The sequence below is a fragment of the Equus przewalskii genome, chromosome 4, assembly GCF_037783145.1.
Source record: "Equus przewalskii isolate Varuska chromosome 4, EquPr2, whole genome shotgun sequence".
NCBI classification, from domain to species: domain Eukaryota; kingdom Metazoa; phylum Chordata; class Mammalia; order Perissodactyla; family Equidae; genus Equus; species Equus przewalskii.
Genome location: NC_091834.1, coordinates 96,004,431 through 96,022,775, shown reverse-complemented (window position 1 = coordinate 96,022,775; position 18,345 = coordinate 96,004,431). Strand labels below are relative to the sequence as shown.

The 18,345-nt window shown below is 42.7% G+C and overlaps 1 protein-coding gene across 3 annotated transcripts; it reads right to left on the bottom strand.

The window, feature by feature from the left end:
* Positions 1-647: 647 nt before the first annotated feature.
* Positions 648-18,191, bottom strand: CASP2 (caspase 2). Of its 3 annotated transcripts, XR_011539294.1 has the most exons (12): positions 17,931-18,191; positions 14,303-14,453; positions 13,842-14,009; positions 13,615-13,696; positions 12,961-13,055; positions 12,521-12,697; positions 7,490-7,618; positions 7,244-7,334; positions 7,098-7,158; positions 3,602-3,751; positions 3,326-3,435; positions 648-3,160 (listed from the first exon to the last, which is right to left on the bottom strand). XR_011539294.1 is itself a non-coding variant. In XM_008537948.2 (11 exons), the coding sequence occupies exons 1-11, from the start codon at positions 18,002-18,004 to the stop codon at positions 3,029-3,031; spliced, it is 1,389 nt and encodes a 462-aa protein (XP_008536170.2). In that variant the 5' UTR covers positions 18,005-18,191; the 3' UTR covers positions 648-3,028. The 3 variants fall into 3 exon arrangements, 2 of the variants coding, with proteins under 2 accessions (XP_008536170.2, XP_008536171.2); XM_008537948.2 differs by lacking the exon at positions 7,098-7,158 and having other exon boundaries at positions 13,812-14,009; XM_008537949.2 differs by lacking the exon at positions 7,098-7,158.
* Positions 18,192-18,345: the final 154 nt, after the last annotated feature.

The following is an 18,345-nucleotide window of genomic DNA, read 5'->3' as shown; positions in this document are numbered from 1 at the left end:
ACCTGGTGAGAGGCTTCAGCTCAACTTAATCCCTTTTTGTTCTTCCCCTGTGTATTTCTCAACAACTATCACCAAGGGTCCACAGCTGCTTCCTACCAAAATGCTTCTATAGAATTTCCCATCCCCTGCTAAACCTCCATAGCCCATTTGCCTCTCCAAGAACACACTTTAGATACATTGCACCCCGAGAATCCCCAACTCACACGCAGCCCATTGATTAGAGCTCTTCTATGCTGCCCTAGAGTCCTCTCTTACAATCTATGCCCATCAACTCCAAATTGGACCATATGAGAAATGGAACTGTACAATCCCCATCATCCTCCTATTCCAGCCCAATCTGTTTTTCCAGCCTCCATCTCATAATCTAAATAATCCAGAAGCAACACTGCTTGCTAATGACTCTGCCATCTTCTGACCATGAGAAATCCCAGCGCTAACTACATTTTCAGCAGTTGCCTGTGGCCGTGACAACTAAGATGGGCTCATCTCAGGTGTGGACCTGCACATATAAAGAAGGTCTAGCAGCAAAATAATAAGGGGTGTTCAGCCCTGAGTATGCCTTGTGACATGGTGAGGAATGCTGTCAGGGGCTACGGAAGGAAAATATGTGGGATTCATAAGACTGAGTATCTAGACACACACAGACATCAGTAATAAATACGAGCATTTATTTGGCACCTGATGGCAATACAAAATCCTGGCAGTGGGAAGTGGAAAGGTTCTATCACCCAAATACTTCCATATGATACTGACCCAAGGGCAGGACTTGGCAACAAGTCTCTGAACCACCTGGCTCACAGAACAAGTATTGACTAAGCACCTGAACTTCTGTAGGCCGAGCACTGTGCCAGGCACTATGGGGGAAGTGGAGGACGTTGTCTCACACGTGACATCTGTCTCACACATGACATCTGTCTTCAGGAGCTAATTAATACCAGTGGATAAAACAAAACACATGGAAAAATAGAGTACAAACGCTCAACTGTGTATATTATCAAAGGGAAATTTTGTCAAAAAGGAGGATTCTAGCTAGGATTGCTTTCTTCCTTCTTTCATTCAACAAACATTTATTGAAGACCTACCATGTGCCAGGCACTGGGTACATACTGGTGAACAAGAGAGACAAGGGTTCTGCTCTCATGGAACTTACGACCTAGTAGGGGAGACAGAAATGAACAGGTGAAGCAAGTAAATATATGATTATAGATTGTGATATGTGCAACAAAGGAATTAAACAGGATGCAGTAAGAGAGAAGCACAGGAGAAGACTGTTTACAGATAGAAGGGCCTGGGAAGGCCTCCGGAGGGGGGCTTTAAGCTGAGACTTGAAGAATGAAGAAGCCACTCAAGCCAAGGACGGGAGACCCCAGAAAAGTGAGATGGTCCAGGACAGGAAAGAGCTCAGAATTATGAAACTGAAGAAGCCACTGTGGCTGTCATTTAGAGGGAAATTAGTACTTAATGAGGTTCAAGGGGGAAGGCAGGGGCCTTGTAGGCCAAGGTAAGAAGTTGGATTTTATTTGAGGTATAGAAGGAAACCAAAGCGTTCCAAACACGGGAGTGACATGATCAGACTTCTATTTAAAAATCAAAACCAAAATCTGTCACATAGAGGTTAGATTAGAAGGGGCAAGAATAGAAGTAGAAAAGAAGGGCTTAAAGAACAGGAGAGTTTCATAGAAGCAAAGATAAAGAAGGCTTCTAGGGTAACCTAATAACATATGGAAGTGCCCTCCTTGAAATGGAGAGACGTAATGGGAAGGGGAAACAGGCCATATAAAATCAAAAGGGGATTTAACACTGAAGCAGAAAGCAGGAACAAGGTACTGCATTATATCCTTGAGCAGCCAATGATCCAATTAAGTACTATCTAAGCAATTTGGGGGCAGCAATAAACAGGATGAAATGAAGGTAAAGAGGAGAGGAAACAGGAAGCAGGGAGATAACAACTAGGAAGCTTTTACAGAAAGGGACATTTCATAGGAAGAAAAGAGAAGATAAGGTGACAGGTTGTAGAGTACAAGCTACTCTTATCTGCCTCTGCTGACACTCTGCAAGGCTTATTTCAGTAACAAAGTTCAGAGAGAGAACCACCAATTAAAAGATCTTTGCAACTTCCGTGGGCAAAGATCAACGAGCTGACACTCTCTGCAAGGCTCATTTCAGTAACAAAGTTCAGAGAGAGAACAACAATTAAAAGATCTTTGGAACTTCTGTGGGCAAAGATCACCAAGTTACAGACACAAGGCATCCAAACCCTAAGCTCTGCTGAACAGTTGAATTCCTTGAGCTGAGAAGACTGTCCTTCCACTGTGTGGCCTTGCGGTTCCGAAGGGAATGCACAGGTCATTTCCACATATAGCAACAGAGTGTGTCTCTAGTTCTGTTTGTCTTTTTGAAGACAAATGAAAAATGCCTACATTAAATCACCCTTGATCTCATGACATTCCTCTTGTGTCACGTGTTTATTCTCAGGGAAATAGAAGCCCATTAAGCAGTTAGCTCAGTAGCCGCTTTCCCTTTATGAAGAAGAAGTCAAACAACCTATTTCCTATGCACCCGAGGTCCCAGCAACTCACTCTGGGACAAATGGGGTTGGGACATGAAAGAAAAGATAGGAGATGATCTCTGAGACGTCTTAACTAACATAACGAAAGCAATTACCAAAGTGCTACCTACAAAACCCTGGGGGCAGGAACTCAACACAAACATCGAGGAAACCCATATGCACTCTCCCCATAAAGACACTGTGTTCACAACATCATTTACCAGGCTCCTCTACTGCAGCCAAACACTTGGCAATAAGTCCAGCCAGAGCCAGCTCTACAGGGAAAGAGCTTCACATAGGAGAAGATGGCCTGTAGTCCCACACTCAAAGGCGGAGATGATGAGTGTGTGAAACAAGCCTGGGAGATTCCCAATCCCTGAGAGGGGAGAACAGAAACCGTGCATCTTGAAGAGAAAAGGCTGTCTCATGCTTCCTGTGGTCCAGCAGCCTCTATCCAGCATGGATGATGGAGAGGTGGCATCACGTGGGAGGGTGTCCTGGGAATAGATAGAGGTGACGGCACAGAGTGCTACAGTACTCAGACATCTCCTTGCATCGGTGGAACTCTGTGCCAGGGGCATATCCTTCACGCTCCTTGATAAGTGCATTCACCTGGAAGGGCAGAAAGCAACGGTCCAAAGTCTGAGAATGTGGTGTTTGCACAATACCAGCACAACCAGAAGGGGAGAGACACTATGAAAAATAGTGCATGGGAGGAGGAAGGTAGAACACTGTGGAGATGCAAAAGCTTCATGGAGCCAAACTGAGCCAACGTACCTTAACAAGCATGTCGGCCACGTGCATGTCACAAGCTCTCTCAGAGAACACTTGGGTGAGGGCCTCAATGTACCAGGAACCCCTTTTGGTGTTACGCATGGCAGCAGTCCCTGCAAACAGGACAGTATTAACCACAGTGTGAAAGTTACAGAATACCCTCACACAGCTGGACATCCCAAACTAGACTTCCACGGCACCTTGTACCTTCCCCAGTCAGAGAGCCAGTATGAAAAACTACATGTCTAAGAGAGTGTCAACTTTTAGAACTCAAAATACCTTTGAGGCAGGCATAGCCACATATCATGTCTGAGCGAGTGGGCAGTCGCATCTTCAGCAACTCCTCTTTACCAGCATCACTCTCCTCGCACTCAGGGGATTTTGCATGGTTCTTTCCATCTTGCTGGTCAACCCCACGATCTGTTTCATCTGTAAAAAGGCAGACAGAATGGACAAAGACATTAGTTCCTCCCATCTCTCTTGGGCCCATCATAGGCAAGCCCAAGTTCCCTACAATCTTGACTAGGAAGAGCCATTTCCAGCTGTTACCTCCAACCTATGTCTGTTAAAACAAAAGCAAAAATCGTTACTCATTCCTCTCTCAGCATGCCTCCATTCCTCAGGGAGTGCCCATTACAGGCCAGGCACGGTGCTCAAGCATGTGCACTTAGATATGGTCTAAGCTTTGTCCATTCTGTGTAAGACAGGAAAAGTGCTGAATCCCACACTCCTTGTAAACACAACTAAAAGTCATCCATGTCCATGATTTCCTTGTTCAATTAGCAATATACCTGGGAGTCACAGTGCTTTTTATTGCAATACACAACAAAATACGGATACATTTAGTTTTATTATATAAAAAAGAAAAAGTTAATAAACTAAAAATGATTACTATATGCATGCTATATAAAATCACAACTTCAAACCTATGTATCAATAAAACACTATGAAACTAAGCATAATCAGCTTTTGGTATTTTTAAATCACTTACTACTTGTTTATTAATTTCATAAGACAAATTGTAGGGGGCATCCAAGATTCAAGAGAAATTTAAAAGAGGAAAAACTTAGGATAATTTGACTATTTTCTTCTATATAATTGAAAAAGAACACTATTGTTCAATTTTGGCAGCCATTTCTCAACATACCCTGAGTACACGCCCAATGTCTTGACCCAGGCCTTATCTATCCCTACACATATTCTTATCTTGATGCTGTTTTATTTTGGGGGTGCTGTAGGGAGGAAAGACAGGGAGGACACACAGCTCAACAAACGAAAGATAAGAGTATGCTCTTTTACAGTATTTCCTGCTCCATGCAACATTCAAGAGAGCCTAAAAGGGGAGTGAAGCTTGAAGAATTATGGGGAAAACGACCAAGATTCACTGATCCAATAAAAATTTACTGAGCAACTGCCATATGCCAGGCACTGTTTCTGCTTTGAGCCCTAGGGATACAGGGAAGAAAAGGCTGCTGCTCTGATGGAGCTTACTCTTCAGTTTAGGAGCGGGGTGCGGGGCGGGGACAATAGGACAGAGGACGGGACTTCTTACAGACATCAATTACGTTAACTAAATAGGACAGATGACAGGTGACCTCAAATTTTCAAAGGAGCACTGGTCATTCCCTGAAGGATTTAATTTTAGAGAAAAGATCCAAATGACCCCAGAAAAGAGCAATTTCTCCCAATCCAGATCTACACTGTACATATCTCTGAATATAGGAGAAAATGATCATGAATGTCTTTATTTCATTTTACTTTGCTTGGTGATACCTTGTAAAAAGGAAACAGGCCAAGCTGAATGTGTCCCTCAAGAGAAAGGAAAATTCTCTCTTGCCTTCACATCTCACATCTATTAATCAATAAATGTTATCGATTCTTTCTTCACAATACCCCCACATCTGTTTTCTACATTACTGCTACAATTTTTTAGGCAAATTAGTTTTCATCCGTTCGTTCAATGTTTATTAAGGGCTACCATGTATCAGGCAATGCTCTGGGCCTAGGGATACAGCAGGTGAAAAATAAGTTCCTGCTCTCACACACTCTTCTTAGTGCAGCACCCCGCCATGGAAATTGTCCTGGAAAAAAATTTGTCACATTATTTCTTACTTAAGCTCACAATAGCTCCATACTATTATCTGTTAAAGTCCAAAACCTCAGCTGTGACTAAAGGTTTATAATCAGCTTATCTAGCTCATGTGGCCAGCCACATCTCACTACACACTTACACAGATGCTCAACTTTTAATTAGATACGGGCATACTTCTGGTTCAACACACCATTCTTTTTTGGTGAGGGGGGGGCAGCCTTTTAATCTTGGCATGCTTCTCATATTGTATTCCCTCTTTTCCTCTGAAAGGTTCTACCTGCTACTCCACATCTATGTAAAGCTTATCATTCTGGGTCCAAATTAAAGCCTTACCCTATCCACAAAATCTCTTCAAACTAAGCTCACTTAAAATGTTCACACCTCATTAATTTCACTCTTGTTTACTTGAGGCTTTTGAACCATTCTCAAGCTACTTTGCTTTATTTTCTGAGAAACAGTATGCTCTTTAGAGAGAGAAAACACTTTCTTCTTTTTTTTTTTTTTGAGGAAGATTAGCCCTGAGCTAACTACTGCCAGTCCTCCACTTTTTGCTGAGGAAGCCTGGCCCTGAGCTAACATCGTGCCCATCTTCCTCTACTTTATATGTGGGACGGCTACTACAGCATGGCGTGCCAAGCGGTGCCATGTCCGCACCCAGGATCCAAACTGGTGAACCCCGGGCAGCCGAGAAGCGGAACGTGCAAACTTAACCGCTGCGCCACCGGACCGGCCTGGAGAAAACATTTTCTTTTCCTTTTGTATAGTCCTCGTCATGTTACAGGACCTTAACAAACCATATTCTTTGGTGACATTAGGAGCATAATAACAATATTAACCATTTACATCTGTTGAACACGCAATAGATAAAAAAAATTATTTGAATGTTTGGACAAAGTGACCTTTAAACCAAACAACGAGCCCCTTGATCATGTTATAACAGTCACAGTTACATTTTCTGTGGATTTACTATGAGCCTTTCATTCGTATGATTTCATTTAACCATCACAACAACTTTAAGTACGTCTGATAATTATCTACATTTTTGATGGAGGAAACTAAGGTGGAGGGACATCAAGTAACTTCTCTGACTTGACATAACCAGTCAGTGGTAGAGGTAGAATCTGACTCCAAGGATAGAGCTTTTAATTATTACTGTTTTCCTCCAGGATGAGCAGCATGCTCGCATGTCTTCTGAGCCTAGTCACGGAGTCCTGGCACTTAAAGAGGTAAAACAGGCTGCATGCAAGAAAGAAGAGGGACGGAAGCAGCTCATGGAAGAGTAAGAGCCACAGGCTGACATGGGGCTTCCGCACTGCTATCCTGCAGGGTACAGGAATGACAAAGGGAAGGAAGGAGGCAAGAATGGCAGTATAGGTGAAAAGAGAAGTAAAGGAGAAAGTGGAAAGGGGGGGAGAGATGGAGACAGGAAAAGAGGAAGGGGATGAAGTGGGAGGGACAGGAAGAAGAGACAGACAGAAAATCCTTAACTGGAATGAGTAACCAAAAAAAAGTGCATCAGTGTTAATAAGCACAGAAAAAAGTAAGGGTTCTCAGGAAAGAAGGCAAAGACACAGATAAAGAGAGTCTTGAGATCAGGATATGACGGTGCACAGAGAGCTGACCAACCTGAGAGCCATGGGCTGCCCAAGTCCCAGCACACCCCATGCATTGGGAGACACTTACAGAGCAAGAGAGGCGGTGGCAGCAGTGAACAGAAGGAGGTGCCCAAGGGATCCAATAGCACCTGAGAGGAGCAAACAGGAAAGTGAGAGCTGGTGGGAGGCTGCCCAGGAGCCACCACCCAGGTGCTGGTCTGCTAGGGCACTCACCTCCACGGCAGGCCTGGATGAAGAACATTTTCGGCTTGTTCTGTAGGCTCGGGCAGTTGGCATTGTCAAAGAGCCGAAAAACCTCTTGCAGCTGCCAGAAAGAAATAAGGGAGAAGGGAGGTTAAGCAGTCAGTAGGACCTCCTGAGTTCTATACATACAATAGCAGCCATCACTGGGAAGACAGGCAGGCAGGGGAGGCGAAGCCACCTGGCTTCAAGAGCTATCATCCACAAGACTGCACGTACCTGAAGCAGTTTGCCATCCACACCATAGATGCCACCCTCCACGCCATGAGAGAGGAGTGCCACTATGCAGGAGTCAGTGACACGGTGAGCAGGTAACTGGGCAAAATTCTGGAGTTTCTCTTGCATTTCCTAGAAGAAAGATAACTTTTAGTGTTGTTCACTGTAGACAGCACCAACATAAGCTTTACTTTGGTGTCTGACACTCTAAGCTATTAGAAGATTAAAATGTTTTCTGAACGTTCCTGTGGTCAATAACTGAAGTCAGAGACCCTTTGAGAAGCTGAAGAAAGCTGTGGACTCACCAGAAGAATGCATGACTTCAGATACAGAATTCTCAACATAATTTCACAAAATTCACAGACTCACTGAGATATGTTAAGAACTCCCGGATTAAAGCAAGTTACTAATGAAGCTAATCATGAGTGAATTAACTTTATCCATTCCCCAGTCATCAACCAGATCCTTCTGTAGAGCAATACCCTTGCAAATATATGGCACAAGGGGGACCACCAGGTGAGCTGTGAATGAATAAGTAACCTACCTCTCCAACTACAGGAAAATAACCTGCTCTGTGACAAAGGGCTAACAGCATCATAACAATAGAGAACAGCAGTAGTACTTCTAGGCTATATTCTGTCTGAGATTTTAAGTTCCCAGAGACAGTGACAACGTCTGTATAATAGATGCTTTGTTCAGGGAAGAGCACACTCTATGGAGGATTCTGTACAGGGCTACGACTTCATACACAGGTTACGGAATCAGACAAACCTAGGTTTGACCCCTGGGTTCATAAACAGGAACCAGTTACTTAGCCCCTCAAGGCTCTAATACCTATTTTTTAAGAAGATAATTAAGAGTAAATTTTCTCCAAGTTTGTGAAGATTAAATAAGATATTAAATAGAAAGGACTTATTACTATGTCTGGCATATATTGCAAAGATCTGCCACTATTATAATATGCTTGTCTAACAAAGAGTAACAAGGATACCATTTTTTCGAAGAGACCTATTATTGGTCAATCTTGTAGTCCAATTTAAGAATCTTGTTTATCTTGCACTAAGTTGCCCTACATGAATACCATTCTACCTTAAGCATTTGGCCCATCCAATGGAAAAATAGACTATATCTAATAGTATAACAATCTGATGCAAATGGTTAAACCTATGTCTCCCTCTGCAGCTCAAGATTTTTGGGTTGTCTCTCCTATCTGAGATAAGCAAAGAGAAAACAAGTTCATTTTATTATGAATGAACTACAATGATGAATATGCTACCTATGCAGAACAGTTACAGTACACGTATATCTAACAGTTACCATATACAGCCCCCAGTGAAAAGCACACTTGTATACTACATTGCAGTGGATCTCAGAGTGTGGTCCCTAAAACAGCAGCATCACCTGAGAACTTGTAAGAAATGCAAAGTCTTGGGACCCAGCAACTGTAGTTTAACAAAGCCTCCAGTTGATTCTGAAATGCAAAAGTTTGAGAACTACTGATCTCTTTGTTTGGAATACTTCTGTTTGCAGATAACTGAGACTTAATGACATAAAATAACTTGAAAGTCTGCAACTTAACTGGAAATGGAGAAATTGGCTCTGTTGAAAAAGTATGTATATTTTCTGGCCAAACTGAAACCAACCATAAGATTGTAAATCTTAAGGTAATAAGATATATCCAAAATTCATTTATTTCAAGAACATATAATCTCAAGAGAATACATAAGTATGATGCTCCCTGGAGTTGACCATGATAGAATTTAACATATAGTAGTTAAGGTTAATTTTGCTCAAAGAAGAGAATAAAAATATATGCTTGGCACTTACGAGTATTAAACTTAAGTGAGATTATTAGGTCAGTAAATAGAGAACAACAAAGCCCAAAGTGAGAACACACACTTTGTAACTGAATTTAATAAGACTAAACCATTCAATAAATGGGGATTAGTCATTGGAGGAATTTTTCCAAAAGAAGCATAGCTTAAAATAGGATCCGTAGATTTATTTCTGATAAAATTACAGTACTTCTATAAATAGCAGAGTCTTAACTCTTGTGTGTGTTTTTGGCTGGGGGTATGGGGGACAGAAGAGAAAATAATAACCTGTGAACCTGTGAAATTATATGCAAAATTTTCTGGGTAGCTCCATTTTCCTGGAATGACCCTTAGCTTGTCCCTACATTCTCAAAGCAGTCTGTGACCCAAATGCAAGTTAAAAACCAATACTTATGGTAAAAGGAAATTTGCCAGTTTAAAATGTGTCTCATTTCCTAATATTATATGAGAAACTATTATTCTAGAACTAGCAACCTCATGAGGGAGACTCAATGAGGAAAGACTTTGATGATGAAGAGAAAAACTGAAAACCCACGTGAGCAGTGAGAATATCAGCATGCTCTTTAGCACTGTCAAGGGAAGAGGATTCGCTAAGCCGAAACTACTTCCAATCTTTAAACGGAATTATCTCTAAAATCAAAAAGGTATAATAGGGGTAAAAAAGAGAGGATCTTAATTTTTTTGGTTCTGATTCTTTGCTCATAAAATAATGACCTGATAAAAGAGCTGAGTCTCATGAGAGGTCCTACCAGGAGGAAAGTATTTTGTGCAGATGCCCAGTGTATCAATTTATCATACCCATTGTAATTACCTGATTTTAACTGTATCTGAGAGTTTGGGCGCTGTCAATTTTGATTCTGCATGTCCTCACATTTCTGAATCTTGACAGCTGAGGATTAAGCTACATGGAGGGCTAGAGTCCAAAGTTCAGTCCTAAGCCTTTTGTACCTGTTACTCTAATCTCTTCCTCAAAGATCTCATACTCTTTCACTACTTAAAGCATTTTTCCCACACAAGTCATTCCCAAATTCCTCTTTGGTCCTGACTTCCTTTGAGGCCCTCAATTCCTTACTTAATTTTCCCATCATTCTCCATATACAATCAATCACCAAGCGCTGATAGTACAAGCACGCCATTAGACTATTTTTCACAGAAATTCTTTCCTGTTTGGTCTACTTTCCTGCCCAGGCCCTCAACATCTCATACGGGCATTACAATATTAACTCCAAACTGGATTCCCTGCCACTAGTCTGTACTTCATCCTTTACAATAGTGCTGTATTAATCTTCCTGAATCATTACTATGAATGCACCACCTTTCTGTTCAAAAATTATTAATGATATTCTAATGTCAAAATAAAGAAGTTCAATTCCTTCGGGAAGTAAGGCTCTGTGCATTCTGGTCCCTTTATTTTCATTCTTATTTTTGGCAGTCCTTTGCCCTAGGCATTTATTTGGTTTATCCACTAGGTCCCTAACATCACACGCACATTTCTGTTCTATATGCTATTCTCCCTGCCTAGGATCCCTTCACCACTCCTCTCTGCTTTAGTAGCTTCTATCCTTCAAGACCAGCTCAAGTCTCATATCCTCCAGTTCTCCTTCTGAGCATACGGAATCAGGTGATTGTTTCTTCCTCTTAACTACTATAGAAGACACTGTCTCTAATCTTGTTTAGTCCTTAGGAACATAAGGGATACACTTCCTTTTTGGCTGATGTCAAGACTCCCTTATCTAAATGAGGTACCTTAAACTCAAGGTCCACATTTTAAAAATCTAACATAGTTAGATAGCTAACATAGTTCCCCCCCATTTTAAGGAACTCAAAGTTTAACTCAACTGCAATTCTACTTATAGAACAATGTAACCAGAGAATTAGGACCCAATAGGTTTTTGGATCTGCATCAGGTTTGGCATAAGTGGGAATGGTATTTGTGAAGTGGGCTCATGGGCTCATTAAATCTACTGAACGTTTCTGAAAAACAGTAGTATATAGCCAACTTGGCGACTCAGGATTGTATTTTTAACCAAGTATAGAACATCCCTTATCAATTGCATAAAATTTGGAAAACCATAACATGAATTCCTAGTAAAAGGAACAGCTAGACCAAAACATATGAAACATAAACAGCACTCATTTTATTAAGTGAGCTTCTTATAGGATTCCCTCTAGGAATTATGGCTGGTGTCCTACACTTATGACTTCATGACCAGCAGCCTTCTCAGGAAAGCACATAGTTTACCTAAATACTTGATAACTGAAGCAATTGTTCCAGACATAACTTTGAAACAAAGGTGGGTTTACTTCTTTGCATGGGCTGTCATTAGGAAGCTGGCAAAAACAGCATGTCAAGAAGAACACTCAAGTACCTACTGATGAAACTGGCCTTACCAAAAGTAGAGCAAATGCTTAATTATTCTCACAGAAGCAAGAGTGCTGAGAAACAGAAACAAAGACCACAGATAATGCTGAAGACGAAACAAAGATCCCCTATCTCAACAGATCAAAGTCAATCTCCTGGAAACTTTAATGTTACCACTGACATTCTGAAAGGCAAATTTAGGAAAGTACTAGTATTCTGGAATCAAAATGAATAATTAATATCGATTTACCAACAGGCTATTATCAATTTCAAAACAGAAATACCTAAAGGTAACAATGTCAGTAGTGCAGCTCAGTAATTGAGGTCAACAGGGAACAAGCCACAATGAAAATGCTAATGATCTACAGGAATCTAGTCCAGAAGTAATCTACCCTAAGATCTGTCTTGTGGCCATACAACTGTTCAGAATGAGCAATTTCCCCATATGCTAATTCATTAAACTGTCAAAAAAATGGTATTTATAAGGACAATTTTAGCAAACTTTCATTTACAAGAATTTTATCTGCCAAAGTAATCTTCTGAACAATAACTGGACTTGTAAGTAGCATTATCAATCAAGAAGTAAATGTCCTGCACTGTCCTGGCCTATAAATATCTTTTCTGAGTTGGTTGGGTGAATCTCAGTACTTCCTCACCTCCCGAGTACTGGGAATCAAGTTCCCTAACATGTAAAAATGAGAATTCAACCCTGAACTATTTATTACTCTTCAGGAGAGCACAGCTATCCTAGGAAGTCAATACTGAAGCAGTTGGCTGACCCTAATTTGCACCGCCCAGCTCTCTAATTTACATGGCAGTGTTTCCTGCCTTGGGTACCTTTGCAGTCTGGTCAAGAAGAACATGGACGTTGTAGCCCAAGAGCTTGAAGAGGGTGACTAGAGTGCTGTGGTCCACATCACCTCCAGAGCGAAACTCCAGGTCCTTCTCTCCAGTGAAGTGCACATTGCTCAGCACCAGTGCCAGGCCACGAGGCCGAGACTGCAACCTATAGGCCTGGCGGGGGAAGGCCAATTAGACCATGAGTTTCTTGAGGACAGAAACTGTGTTTCCTGACTAGATAAGACACTTCAAGAAAACAAAGACATCATACTCTTCTTAACCCCACCAGATAAAAATAGAGAAATGCACACCTAAGACATTCAATCAGCAATGACTTTCTGACAAATAAAGCAGGAAGGAAATGTATATGCAAACTAAGCTCAGACGCCCAGGAAGGATATCTCATTCCTCAACTCTTGCCATTCTGAAAGACTCACCAGCTGGTAGTGTGCTTGATAAAACTCAGGAGTGCAAGGCTTCACCTGAAGGCAGGGAGGACCATCTCTGTTGTCTAGGGAGTGTTCCACAGTATCTGTGCCACAGAGAGCCAAAAAACTAGCACACAATCTATGCATCAATCTTGGTACTTCAGTATAACTTCAGGCACCCTTCTGAACTGGGGTTTTGCTAATTTGTAAGATCCATGAGGGCAGAGACCCTGTCTGCTTTTGCTCATCACTGGGTCCTCTGTACTTAGCCTGCGTATAGAAGGTACTCAACTCACTGAACGACTGAATGGGATAGCTGATAAAAAGCCTTGTTCTAATCACTGGGCTACGCAATCAGCAGGGCAGTCTCAAATGTAGTCTTTTCTGATTCTAAAATAACTCAGCTTTATAGAGGCGATAGGCCAATCATATGTACGAATTTCCTACCTGTACAGGCTGCTCCAAGGGCCAATTACCATAAAAAATATCATCTGTGATGGAAGGGAAATGGGCCCAACTAAACTGTCCTGTTAGTCCCTAAAAAATTCACTGAGGGAACTCTTCCCAATATAAATGAAAATAGGTATTGTGCTAGGGCAAAGTCCGATACAAGTCAAGAAAAAAGACAACCTGCAGGACCCTTTTTATCCCATCAATTCTCACCTGTAGACAGGCGGAGCTGCTTGTGAGGAGGACAGGACTCACACACCGGGAAAGGGAGACTCAAGTCGTAGTCACAGCTCAACTGTAAGAAATCAGGACCCACCATGCCAAGCCTTAAGGAGATGGTCTAGTCCAAAAAAAACAAAAACCTAGTCTCCTCCACCCTGTCTCAAAAAATCCTTTCCCGCCAAACTAACCCTTCTCAACATATTTCTAGGGCTCCATACCGGTGGGAGTACGTGCTGAAGACCAGAAAGGGTTGTGAGTAACAGATCCTCCAGGTGGCCCTGCTTGGTCTCCCTCAGGGCTACACAGAAAGCCTCAAAAGCCTGAGGACCCCTCTTGGGCAGCAAGTTGAGGAGTTCCACATTCTGGCCGAAACTTGTAACTTTGGCCTAAGATAGAAGAATAAAACATAAAAATCATATTTACTTATCTAGCTATAATTCTACGTCTCCAGATGAGCTTCCTAGTAATGTCATGTTTGCTCTTACAGGAAAAATATGTGTTGAGTGAAGTTCTTCCCATTACTCTTGCATTATCCATCTTTTGTGTTAAACACTGCAGTGTGGAAGGGCATTTTCATTTCCTTAGTAAGGTTCTACATCCTTGCCACACTTAATCATGCTCTGTTCCTACTTCTACAACCAATTTATTTTCCTGGCTTTTCTCTTTTGCCTCCAGATACCTGAATGAGCTCCCGCATTTCTAAGGTGATGATGTCCTTCTCCAAGAGGTGTTCTAACAGTTCACTCAGCAACAGCTGTTTGGCCAGCACCACTCGGTTCTTTTTTAGAGCTTCCTGATGGTCAGGATGCATGCCACATACTCCCAATATCCTACAGATAAAGGTGGACGAAAGGTAGTCAAGCACAAGTCTTGGCACAGAAAAGTGGAGTGGAAGAGGTGTGGACAGGAAGAACAAAAAGAACAGGACATATGATCACCAAGATTAGAGACATTTTATTGAATCTGGTTAAAATTAAATAAGTATTAAGCAGTAACACATTGGTCATAAGGAAGTGATGTATAATTCTTTATGGAGAATGTTCAACCGAGACCATCTTCTGAGATGAATGGTCTAAGTAGGGGAAATATCTTTCTTGACAAAAACAACACACACAAGCACACATATTCATGAGAAAGAATACTCTTCTATCTGACAGACAAATTTTAATTAGGGATTATTCCAGAAATCATTTCACATTATTTATCCAGGCTGCTGAAAGTGCTGTAGTTTAAAATGATTCTGGGTGAGGAATAAAATAATTTAATACAATGGCAAAAACTCAAGCCAATGACCAGCTTTAATACAAAAAAAATGAGACAGATAGACACACATACACACTCACTCTCTAGCCTACTTATTCCAATTACAACTATGGTTTTTATGAGCAGAATCCTGTAAGAACTGAGTAAGTAGAAAGATGACAGAAAGTCACAGTAGGTAAATGCCAATGATGAACACAATCAACATAACTCTAAATCACTTAAAAAGTTAAAGTATGTAAAGGCTAAATTATTTTGGTAGTTGAATTTACTAGGGATATCTTTATTTCAAAGATATCTTACTTTTGCTACAGGTTTGGTAGATCAGCTTGTTTATGAACTAAAAGAATCCCATGTACAATATATAACATCTGTGTGTCTAGTTTATATGAACCCAGAGCTTGCCAGCCTAGTCAGTTTCCAAATACATGATTATAAGGGCCTCATGGCAGTGAGAAAGAATACGGTAATAGCTTCAGTTTATAACTTAAAAACTTATGTAAAAATGCATCTTGATTCCAAAGATGTTAAAATGTGGGGGAATAAATGTGCATCTTAGAATCAGTGAGATAGCATGCAGTTTAGGATGTTCTTGGCTTAACTCTGGTTAGAGATTCATAGTTAGAGGAAAAAGCACTGTCTTGGAAGAGCTGAGGGAGATCCAAGAAGACAGCACATGGAATCCAAAGGCAGATGAAATGGTCAGTAAACATTCCCAGGTTTGGAAGCAGCCAACTTTGATTAAATTTTGGGTTTGGGAAAGTGATGTTTGAAACTTTTTTTTTTTTTTTGGTGAGGAAGATTGTCCCTGAGCTAACATCTGTGTCAATCTTCCTCTATTTTACATGTGGGATGCCACCACAGCATGGCTTGATGAGTGATGTGTAGGTCTGCACCTGGGATCTGAACCTGTGAACCCCCAGCGGCCAAAGTGGCACCAGCAGACTTAACCACTACACCACCAGGCCAGCCCTTTGAAACTCCATTTCAACTTCTTGTTTCTGTTCTAATAGTCCTGTTACCCTAAACCTTCAGTAAAAACGTGCTACAACACCGTCTAGAGAAAGGAAAAACCCCATTTAAGAATCACCTTAGAAGACACCAAAGCAGTCACAACGATGACATATATGTACTCTAGTAAAAATAAGTGTTAGGAGGCCAATGACAAGATAACATCACAGCTGGATGCTGAGTATTTCCTTAGGATTGATAACGATAGTGGAGAAGGCTCACTCAGGTTTCTTCCCTTAGTTTACCAGAGCAGTTTCCCCTTAACTTTCTCCTCCCTTGGCTTCCATGACACCATTCTCTCCAGGTCCTTTCTCTGCCTAATGTTCCTGTTTCCTTCAGAGGAACTTTGGCTTGCCCTTAAATGCTGATATTCCATTAGCACCCTCCTCTCAAAGAGCCTCTCCCTATTCAGTCTCATCTACACTCACAATTCACTAATTGACTCCCAGTTCTTACCTCTTTCAAGTTCTAGACTTAAATTTTCAATCAATAGCTCATTAGGCTTAATCTGAAGCATTACCCATTCTTCACACACCTGCTCCTTCCTGTATTCCATATTATGTAGAGTCTCAAATGGGGACGTTCCAAAGGTAACTGCAATCACCTAGAAATTTAGGACACGTCTGCAATGGGAGTGATGTGGGGTCAGCAACCCGAAGAGTCGAAAGAAAGACGTCTTGGACTCTCAAGGTCTGGCAGTAGTGCTCTTTTATTTAGAGAATAGTGTGGAACAGCATGGGGACAGGACCCATGGGCAGTAAACAGCTGCTGCTGAATGGGGACAGGACCCATGGGCAGTCAGAGCTGCTGTGTGGGGACAGGACCCACGGGCAGGAAGAGCTGCTGCTGCCTCTGCCAACATGGGTTGAGAATAGGGCTAAATTTAAGGCATATGTATGTGAGTTATTTCTTTACAAGACAAAGGAAAGAATATGTAAAAAAGTCGTTAAAATGGTATTAGTGCAGGTGGGGTCTGGTTATTGGGTGGTTTTATAACTTTTAGATAAGAATCAAACTGGGTTAAGTAAATGGCAGAAGCCACCATCTTAAATATTATCTTCAGCTAAAGACAAAGGAGGATGTTGGTGGTGGGGAGGGGGGGTCAGTTACATGAGGTTACCTGACAAGCACAATAAACAAGACTTAAGTCCTTGCTTTTGGCATTGATTTAAGATTTTCTAGAGATAAAGTCATCCCCTCTTCTTCCTGGTACAGAGAGGGAGACACCTGTACGGATGGAGATTTCCTTTACAATGTAAATGTCTCTTAACAAAGGGTAAGTAAATTCTACTCCTCAGAGCCTCCTTCCCCTCTGCAGTTTTCAAAAGTAACCAGCCTAAAATAATCAGGAGGACGGGGTGGAGAAAAGGACACAAAGGGAGCTCTTGATTCTCTGTCCTGCAAGTTCCAGCTCTGAAGTCCTAAATTAATCTTCTGGGTCCGGACCAGGAGGCATTAAAACATGTTATCCTGGGTGGTGTCTGCCATGAAATGATATAACTGGGGCAGAGCAGAGACACATTCGCAGCCTCGGGAACCTCCCTGTCCTTTCAAAGTACTCAAACCCCAAAGCCTGTGCTGACTGCTTTGAAAATCTGCTCACTATATCCAAAACAATACGGGTCATAATACGTTCAATCCAATCAAATGCACATCAGGCAGAATTCTGAGGTCTGCAGGTCTCACCTGATTTTCAGGCGGCAGAGTATAGTTTCTCATAAAGCAACCACGGGAAATAAAAGATGGAGAATCTTTAAGAGAAGCCGAGAGTTGGGAGGACTGGAAAGAGCTCCCCTTGTGTGCCTCCCCTCGGGTTGGACGAAGGGAGGCTGGGCAGTCTCTGCTGACAAGGGACAAGGCTGAGAAGAGGCCTGCCGCCCGCGCGCCCCTCAGGGGCTCAGCCCGGCCTCCCACCCTTGGTAGAAAGCTGCTTCCAGGGGCTCCGAGGGGAGGGGGCGCCAAGGCCTTACGCCTGACACCCGCGTTCCCCTGCCCTGGGCCCCCATGAAGGACCCCTGGGACCCTCCCCCACTCACCTGCGCCCCCTGTCCGCGGCCATTAGCCCCTTTTGCTGGAGCGCGGGCAGGGAGGGCGCGCTCGGCGCCGCCATTTCCCGCTTTTCCCGGGCTGTGCACGCACCGCCCACAATCCAAACAAACCAAAAGCCGTCGCATCCTCCGCAGCCCCCGCCCCGGCCGCCGGCGCACAACGCGCCTGCGCGCCTCTCGCCTAGCTCCGCCCCTGTACGAGGCCGGCCGCGCCGCCAACGCTTCCGCCTGGGCGCGCGCAGGCGCAGAGCCCGCGCGGTGGAAGCGCCGTCCAATGGAGTGAGAGAGCGCGCTCGGCGGAAGGGGAAGGGGTGGGGGGAGAGCGAGGAGCCGCCCAAAACCTGCGTGGGAATCCGACTGGTCACCGGTTCCCGCGGAAATCACGGTGCCCTCCCAGGCGCCT

What these genes read in the sequence shown, in the direction of transcription:
- CASP2 (XM_008537948.2), bottom strand. Translation starts at nt 18,004, where the DNA reads ATGGCGGCGCCGAGCGCGCCCTCCCTGCCCGCGCTCCAGCAAAAGGGG. An exon ending in ATCAAGCACACTACCAGCTG is followed by an intron (nt 12,698 to 12,960) that starts GTGAGTCTTTCA and finishes TTCCCCCGCCAG; the next exon opens with GCCTATAGGTTGCAGTCTCG. An exon ending in TGGCTATGCCTGCCTCAAAG is followed by an intron (nt 3,436 to 3,601) that starts GTATTTTGAGTT and finishes TCCTGTTTGCAG; the next exon opens with GGACTGCTGCCATGCGTAAC.